Below are 9,924 nucleotides of genomic sequence, written 5' to 3' on the forward strand. Positions count from 1 at the left end.
ATGCTCATCGCATGAGCAGAGAGGAGCTGTGGATGTAGAGGGGCTCATGCTGTGCAGGGTGAGGAGCTGTGGATGTAGAGGGGCTCAGGCTGTGCAGGGTGAGGAGCTGTGGATGTAGAGGGGCTCAGGCTGTGCAGGGTGAGGAGCTGTGGATGTAGAGGGGCTCATGCTGTGCAGGGTGAGGAGCTGTGGATGTAGAGGGACTCAGTTGTGCTGCAGGGTGAGGAGATGTAGAGGGGCTCAGGCTGTGCAGGGTGATGAGTGAGGAGCTGTGGATGTAGAGGGGCAACGTGAGGGGAGATGATCCTTGTTGTCACAACTCCACATCCATGACACCGGTGGGAGTCTCTGCATACCTGCTAATCATGAGAGTCATCACCACCCCTTTAGCATCTCCCTACAAGAATCCTCTGCCTACCAGTCCTCGCTGGAACGTTGCCATAGACGGTTTGTAAACCAGCCCAGTCGTTTAGGTTTAGCAATTGCCTTCAGATGCCCTTTTGAGCTCTCCGCTCTTGATGGCAGGTTGGTTGGAGTACTCCGGAGACTTGGTGATATGGCAACCAGATCATCATCATCACAACACAACAGCACACATTGGCCAGTCCTGTGTACATGTGTATGGATGTATGAGGAGAGGTAGCCTAAGCTGCAACTGTCACACAGTTTAGAATTTTGTGACATTTATATTTTGTTTAGTGTGCATTCTGATGATCACATTGGACTGTTTGATGAGCTTAATTGTTGTTTTCTGTTATTCTGTGTATTTGGGTTGCATAACATCATTTCAGCCTGTCAAATTTCCATCCTTTTAACTACTGATTGCCATTTTGATCCAGTTGGAGCCTATCATGACTGTGGCTGCTGCCCTGTGAGCAACATCTCCAGATGTGTAGGCCAGAAGGCTAAACATCTTAATCAAAGCACTAAACTTCTTACTGTTTTCACTTCAAACATTACGGTACTTCATATTCACTGCAGAGGAGCTGATATTGCTACAGCTACCCAGTAATGAATAGCCTACTGACAATGTTACATTTGATGGTTTTATTATACCTACCTTTCAGGTAAACATCTCATTATTACATACTGTAGCTTGTTCATACTCTATTTACTATGTATTAGCTCTATCATTTCATTCCATTTATAACCAGGTAATTTTACTACTTAACTTACTTTCTCTTTTAATGTTGTTTCATTCCATTTGTCACCAGGTTACTTTTTGTAATACTATGTAGCTTATACTCATTTGGGACATATTATATTTCAATAAATTATCATCTAATTACTTATCTGGTACATACTGTATTACTATACTATTTTACCATAAGTGACCTATTTATTGCCTATAGTTAGGCTATGTGGTACACCTATTTGTTGTAGGCTACTACATAATATTACTATACTATTTTACCATAAGTGACCTATTTATTGCCTATAGTTAGGCTATGTGGTACACCTATTTGTTGTAGGCTACTACATAATAATGTGCTACCAAACCTCATTTTAGAGGACATATTCCTATGATTATTATGACTAAATGAAAAGCTGTAGCCTACCAACCTGCTCACATCCCTCTCTCAACATCTCTAGTCTCTTTCCTTGGGGGAGGGGAAGGGAGCAGCAGTACAAATGTGATCTAAATGAGTGATGTTATAAATAAAGTACCTACACTTCTCCTTAACCTTGCAATGCAGCTGGATTCCCTCGAGATGGTCAACATCTACACATGAAATTTATACCTAAAGAAGCAGCCAGCATCTACAATATTATTTTTTATTTACACTTAACAAAAAACTTTACAATGTATAATATGCATATACTGTATATACACTTATAGTACATAATAGTCATAATTCCCCAACCAAAAAAGTATTACCTACATCATTCCCCAACCAAAAAAGTATTACCTACATCCACCACACGATGGCAGTAAAGCCAAAGGACCGTGGTCATCTTCCATGTCATTAACCTGCTTTATAGTTACTCCTAGCACCGTGCCCATCCAGCCAAAGCAAGATGGCCTCCAGCCAAATAACATGGCCCTGATGGCTGACAATATGGACTCCTGCCTCAGCATGACGTGCAGTTATAAATACCATCCCCTAAGCTCAAGTCATTGTTGCCTGTTAACATGAGTCTATAAAATGTTTCTGTCCATTAAGTCTTTTATGAACTTTTAAATTGAGTTTTCCATGATTACAGGTAAAGGCCTCAATTACAGCTAACCTCCAGTGCCACGATTACAGGAATCCATGCTGAGCTATAAGCATGTTTCACAGTCCCCCTCCTACACACACATTTAGCAAGGACACATTTAACATACAATTTAAGGAAATTCTCATGTTACTCAATCAAGATATGAATTCTCCCTTATTGAAATAATTTGTAAGCATGACAATGTCTTGCATCGTGACAGAATGTGGCCAGTTTCAGAAATCATATATGATTTGCCCATATACTTTTGACTATAGGCCTAAAGTAGGTGTCCTCTATTTTTGCAGTGAAGCATTTCGACAGGCCAGAAACAATTAATGCATTTTCTAATTTTATTTTCTGTACATCACAAAATGCACAAATTTGACAAAAAAAATACATTAAAAAATGACTTGGTGTGGCAACACACAATTCATGAGCATAAAAGAAGGTCATGCCCATTCAGGCATACAGTAAATATTTGAGAGCACTACGGTAGATAACAAGTGTTTCACCACACCTGTCATGCCGTGAATTATAGCCAAAACTGGCATTCTAAGTTACAGGACCATATACAATCAAAATCTCTTGTTAGTTAGGCACACTAGAGTTAGCATCTGGCTCAGGCACTTCATTAAAACAAATGGTCTGGTTAATGGAAGATAAGGCACTCATACATGGAGATAATGGTATAAAACGGCTTCATAGGTGCCAGATGATCAACTCTGGATTGCAGCTGGCATCTATGCATGCATAGGTGTGAGAGCGGTCCATCGACATGTGATTTCTATTCAGTGCATATAGAATCCTGTCAGTACACTAGCAAATCTACTACATACTAAGCCAACTGGTACTACAAGCAGTTTTGTGTTAATTTATAATGTTCGTCTAGTATAGTGTCCCACTATGTTGATGAAGACATGTGCAACATGTTGGGTGTTTAGTCTATGCTGTTAAGTCTTATGTGTGTTTAAAGGTGGAACTGAGCTGCTACACTGACTACCCATAAATTCAACCATTCAACTGAATTGAATTGTGTGTGATGAGTGTCAACTCAACTCAGTGAAACTGAAAACTACTAAAACTACACATCATTGGGCGTGGGCACTGTACACAACTCAGACAGGACATATCCAATCCGCTCTTCCTTAGAGGTAAACATGGAGCCATTTACAATTTTAATGCATTTATGTTAAAATAATATTCTTAAAATATTAACAACAGGGTAGCCCCTTGATGACAAATTCATAACATTTAGTAAAAAAAAACGGTATTGCAGACCTGCTAGAATCAAATTTCCAAGATGTTATTTTGAATTTGACGAGTATAAATGTGAAAGCATTCCTTCCGGCTCTAGGCGCCGGGTCTCATCATGCTCAAACGTATTCCTTGGTGCTGCTGGGGGGTCTGGAGATGGGGTACTTTGGCGTAGATTTGCTCTTGGGGCAGGATGCTGCTAGCATGGCCCCGCCCACCACATCCAGGAACGCTCCAGCCCAGGCAATGAACATGGCGGACCCAAACTCGTACCTTCAGAAAGATGTGTTAAAACCGTAAGTCAAGGGCAAACCCAACGTCAACAGAGATCCAACTGTATTGCGCAATTCATTAGAGATGTGACGATATCTTCATTCAACGTTTCACATTAAAATAAATATGACAATATGCATCATGGAGCAGAGAAATTAATTGCAATATTATCTACTTATATTCTTCTGTAGTAGTGGTCACAAGTGAGAAGGTTAGTCCATCACAGGTTCACAAGCTCTCCATCAACATCTGCCCATTTAAATTGTTTATATTATAGCAAGCCAATGCCATGGTAGAAAGATTTGTTGCTCAGAAATAAACATAATTCTGTACAGTCAGATTTTGACATCATTCATTCATGTTCATTACATTGTATCACGGTTGTATCGACTCGTGAACAATATATTGTGTATCGAATCCTATCGTTGAATCCCTAGTGATTCAAAACATCAAACGCATGGAAAGGTTGATTAAAAAAAAAAAAAAAATCATGCAAATACTTAGATCAGGGGTTTTCAAAGTCTGAGACTGTGGGCCTCCCCCCAAACAAAGCTTGGAAAAAGGCGCCCCCCTTGCTCAATTCCTGGATGCCTATTTGGATCATGATTATGTTATTTGATCCCACACTCAACAATTGAGCCAAGATAACCTGATATGGCTGTTTGACATACACCAAATACACAACATCTGTCTGAAGGGATTTATTCGTTTCTGACTTTGGGAAAGTGGGAAAAACAGTCAAATTCTCTGCATCTCTGAACTATCTCTTTAACCAAATCACACACATTTAGGCTATTCTATGTGATCTCCTTTTGATAACTAATGTAATATTTTGTCACTTCCATTCACTAAGCCTCCCCTGAAACTGCTTGGAGTCCCCCTGGAGAGGCCCGCCTCCCACTTTGAAAAACTCTGGCTTTTAGATGAAGAACAGGGAGGAGTAGGTTAACTTCTAATTGTCATGACTTGTACTTACTTGGAGTTGACAGGGGTGAAAGGGTTGTAGAAGGCTTGAATGATGTTGTGAGCAAACCAAGAGCAGGCAACTATGGCACTCAAGGCTGTGGGAAGACCAGTAAAGAATTATCAGTAAGATTGCAAGAATCCAGGGAGAACACCACAAATCTAGACCCTTCTCACGGGGGCCATTTTGTGTTGAAAATGCAGAATAAACACACGTGCAAGCAAAACACTAATGAGGGTTTCCAAATTCCAATCATGGAAGGTTGAAACCCTCATTAGTGTTTTGCTTGCACTTGTGTTTACCCTGCCTTTGACACAAAATGGCCCCTGTGAGAAGGGTCTATTGCAGATGAGATGGCATCTTACATCCAATCAGAAGGATAATGCCAGCAGCCATGGCGATACGAGACTTTTTCGTTTTGTCATCTCCTCCACAGTTGGTGCACTTCATTCCCATGCAGGCGACACCCAGTCCCGCCGCTGTGACGAGGATGCCTACAATCATGAGCGCGCGGGTTCCCTGTTTGGCACCTGGATGATTGGGCATGATAGGGTTAATCCAGCAGTTATAAAAAAAAAAATCAAACACTTATTCATTTCACAGTCGACAAATAGTATCAAGGGCGTGGCTTCTAACACTTTTCCTGGGTAAAGAAAACTATCAAATCCCTTTACTTGTCATTTGAAATGCATTTGATTTCTGAGGTATTTTTTCTTAACACGGGTTCATAAAAAGCTCCAGCTCATTTCTAGTTGTGCACTATTTTTTGCGCTTCGATACAAGTACATTTGAAAAAAAGTGCAGTGTAAACAAACATCATTCATGTAAAACTCAGTACAACTCCTGTCTCATCGCCACTCCCTTCCACAGCACAGTGCACCACAGAAACTCGCTCTAACCGGAAGAGCTGGGAAACTCGGGGGAGGGGGAGGGTGTGTGTGTGTGTGTGTGTGTGTGTTAAGTCAGTAGGAACAGGTCTAACCAGGTTTCAGGTTTCATTGTGAGGAGACACTCCCCATTTCAGCTACTCACAGCCTTTCAGCAGGTGGATATTTCTTAGGTTGAAACTAACGGACACAGGGCTTCTGTGTAGTGAATAAGCTGATGCCGGCTGTTATCTAATATGGCGTAATCACAGCACCACAATATAAACTAAATCAAGTTGTTTGAAAAAAAAAAAGAAACTAAAAGAAAATCCCATCCCAGTTTTGGTTGTTTTTCAGCTGTCTATTAAATATCGAGCAGTTATTTATTTATGTGCTCCATATCTGACCACAGCTTTAATCACACCACGTTTATCAGAGTTGGCTTGTGCTCATGTTTAAAGAGGTGATAAGGTATATTGTTTTACACACACCTTATCAAATGTTTTCACAAGTCAAACAGAAAGCGGTTTACAGCCACTGCAGTCACAGTCTGGAGAAAGATGTCGGAAACTCCTAGCTCACAAGTCAAGAGGTTACATACACGGCTACAAGTGCATCTAATAGATGTGTGTGTGTTGAGTCTAGTTGAGTGTTGCGTCTACAAACAGCCAAATTAGCCGCCACTAATAAATGAATAGGAGTCACATGGGCAACTGCAGTATTTTGCATGATTGGTCAAATCACCTTAAGTCAAACTTTGTTACACACTACATTCTGATTTTAAAGGAAACATGATAAATGCTCCAACCTATTTAGCATTAGCGGTCCTTTAATTGTATCAACAGCCCAATTGTTTAGTGACTAACTGATGAAACAATCAATGCATTCCAGTTCACCTTCCCTTCCATACTAGCTGCCTTGAGCTACCTCTGTCACATAAGGTAACCAGGAAATTAAGCCTAGCCTAGCCTGTAAAGTGGTTGGATCTGTTCATTCTGTCGGTGCCGCTATAGAAAATGAAACAATTTTGCATTTTCACATTATGAAATTCTCCCCACATTTTAGAAGAGAGGAAAAGACAACATTTCTCAGTCCAAATACAGTTTAGCAAAGAGCATTTCATGTTCATTTGATACGAGACAACTGGCCGGCTAGCTGGGCTGGCCCAGTATTGAGAATGTTGACTAAACAGATATGTTGTTTAGCCTGTCACTATCTAGCCAATACAACACCCGGGCTCCACTATGCAGCAACATGCCGGAGAAGCCACAGTAAAGGACAATGGCCACAGGATAATCATTTCCTAGGCTTAAAGGCAACGCAGTCATCCTCCCCCATCCGGAGAAAAGAATGTGGAGTTTCAGTGACTGACTTTATAACAATGAACACTGGCAGTCTGCCATCCGCTCCACCATGCAGCCATACTGACATTTACCTAGTAGACCTCAGGTGAGGCCTCATGATAGCAGTTTAAAAAGTACATTGGAGTGACTAAAATTGAGTTAATGTGTGACAGGACAGTAAGTTAGGCCTATAGGCAGGAGTCTGTTAAGGTCTTTACTCTCTGCATTGGTAGGAACTGCTGGATTGCTGGAAATGCCGATTCAAAATCAAAGTACTGAGAGACTGTTTTGAAAATCCGTTAAATTGTGAGACAGAGGAAAAAATAACATTTTTGAGTACAAATCCACAAAATGACTGACTCCAAGCTCTGTGACAGGTGCATGTAATTAGTTAGGCTACATAATTTCCTGTTACAGAGCAACTGCAAGTTTTCTCACATTACATTTAGATAAGACTTTCAAAGCCAGTTCAAATTAAGTTAAAACCAAATATGCAAATATACATCTAAAGTGTAAACAAAAAACACTATGGGCCTAGCAGTAGGCTATGTCACACTAAATATTCCACATTATTGAAGTAGGCCTAGGCTGGAATACTTAGGCCTACTACACTCAGAACAAGCTACAGAAGGCCTCTGAAACTATTTGCTCCGTATATTTAGACATTTCACTTATGCTTTGAATTTAGATAGCTCATTTTAAAAAATGTAAGCCTTACTAAATAACGTGCTGATATCCTGTATCATGGCTGACGTGACTTACTGTCAAGCTGCAGGATTGAGTCGTAGACTTTGCATTGGATCTGGCCTGTGCTCTGGAATGCACAGGACATCCACAGTCCTTCGTACATGGACACCGCTGTGATGATGTTGTCCCCAACATAAGCAGACATCTTCCACTGGGGCATGATGGTGCCAATGATCAACCCAATCAGCCCTAGCAGCGACAGCGCAAAGCCCAAAATCTGCAAGCCCGAGTTGGCCATCTCAAGTCCTTTAAATTAACGATGTGAGCGCCGCAAAATCAACAAAGGCGATGTCAGTCTGTCCACCTGCTGCCAAAGTAGAACTCCTTCACTGAAAATCTGATGGTTTGGGGGAATACTTCTTTGTTGCTTCCAAACAAATGAGTTATCTTGTTATTTACTTAGAAATTAGTATCGCTTCGCTTTCTGAAGATAAGTTAGGAGCCACGGGTGATATTTCAGTTGATAGTTTTCTCCCAGAGGTTTTCTTCACGCACCTGCTCCTTGGTCGCACCTTGAATGGGGAGGGATCAGCGGGAGCGAGCTTTTTAGGCGGTTTCTGTTACGCTACAGGTGGGCGGGGACGCGCACGCAGTTTCGACTCATCAGTCGCACGTATGCACCATGTTTCATGATGCAAGCAGTTTCCCCCGAAACAGTAGCCTAGTTCTTTTAATACATCCATGGAAACAGCTCCCATCCCTACATGGATGGATGGATGGTTGGATGGATGGATGGATGGATGGACAGATAGATATTTAAATAAATAGGCTATACAATAATTTCCTAATCAAATTGTGTGTTTGTAGGCTATGCAAATAACCACTATAGATGACAATAACAAAGGAAAGGGATAACATTTAGAAGGATAACATTAGAATTTTGGACGGTTTACACTAGGGGTGTCAAACTTAATTTCATGCATATCAGCATTATGGTAGTCTCTAGGGGTCTGGCAAGCAAGACTAACATTATGGTTGCCCTCAAAGGGCCGGTTGTAAATGTAACACCTAAATGTATAGAGCCTATACTTGCTATCATCCTTGAGCAAGTGAGCAAGTGGGCTCTGTCTGTCTTTCTGTTTCAATTTTTGTCCCACTGATGATGCCACAATTAAAGCCTATGACATCATCAGTGCCTATGACATCATCAGTGATGTCAATGATTTTGGTCAATAATGATGTCACTGATGACATCACTGATGATGTCACTATCATCAGTGTTCAACTTCGCATCACTGTCACTGATGATGCTACAATGTTTAAGACATCACTGATGCTGTCATAGCCACTGATGGTGTCATATAGGCATTTTAACATCATCAGTGACAGTGATGTCATCAGTGATGTGAAGTTGAACAAATGTACGCTGCTCATGCCGATAGGGCAGGCGAGGCCACGCAGCAGCCGAGCTGCGTGCGGCGAGCCTAGTGTTTCGGCCGCCCTAGTATTACATAATAATAACTTAATAATTAATAACTAGCGCTGAAAGCAGAAGTATTATGAAAAATTACAGTTTTTGCAGTTTGGTCTTGACTTCATAATTGGCCATATGTTGCAGTGTACAAAAGTTTCTCCTCACTTGGGCCCACATTTCGGTGAAAGTTGCAAAGCCGTAGCACGTCTGCCTGATTTGTTATGAATTTTAAAATTTTGAAACTTTAGACGGTCGCTGTAGCGCCACCATTGGTGCCAAGTTGACGAAGTTTGGCATGGGACTGGACCTTTGTGCAAAGTTGGGTTTATTTGCATGCATGGGAAGTCCAACTTCCCGGGAGAAGAAGAAGAAGAAGAATTATAGCTGCTGGTCTTGGCCGGGCACTGATGACATCATCAGTGATGTCACAACACTGAAATGTCACAATGCACAATTGCTCAAGTGACATCACTGATGACATTATGACATCATAATAAGTGTGTGTGTGCGTGTGTGTGTGTGTGTGTGTGTGTGTGTGTGTGTGTGTGTGTGTGTGTGTGTGTGTGTGTGTGTGTGTGTGTGTGTGTGTGTGTTTTCCCAGGATGGTGAGGGCATGTCCCACCTTTTCCCAGAATGGGAAATCAGTTTTTGAGATAAAATTCAGTGATGTCACAATGCACAATTGGTCAAGTGACATCACTGAGATCATTACTTACACCAGATTATTACATACACTGGTACTGGCCTACAGGGCAGTACACCAGACAGCCCCCCTGTACTTACAATCTATGGCCAAATGACACAACTTTAAATATGATTTAGACCATGATCATTATAATACAAAATCAAGTTCTTCAGGTAATT

General features: G+C 41.3%; 1 protein-coding gene across 1 annotated transcript; it reads right to left on the reverse strand.

Annotated features, from left to right (window-relative positions):
• Window positions 1–1,836: 1,836 nt before the first annotated feature.
• Window positions 1,837–8,150, reverse strand: cldn7b (claudin 7b). Its single transcript, XM_083640304.1, has 4 exons — window positions 7,662–8,150; window positions 5,056–5,220; window positions 4,703–4,787; window positions 1,837–3,726 (listed from the first exon to the last, which is right to left on the reverse strand). Exons 1-4 carry the CDS (start codon window positions 7,882–7,884, stop codon window positions 3,573–3,575), a joined length of 627 nt encoding a protein of 208 aa, XP_083496430.1. The 5' UTR covers window positions 7,885–8,150; the 3' UTR covers window positions 1,837–3,572.
• Between the last annotated feature and the right edge of the window lie 1,774 nt (window positions 8,151–9,924).

This window comes from Poromitra crassiceps, assembly GCF_964638095.1.
Source record: "Poromitra crassiceps genome assembly, chromosome: 1".
NCBI lineage: Eukaryota > Metazoa > Chordata > Actinopteri > Beryciformes > Melamphaidae > Poromitra > Poromitra crassiceps.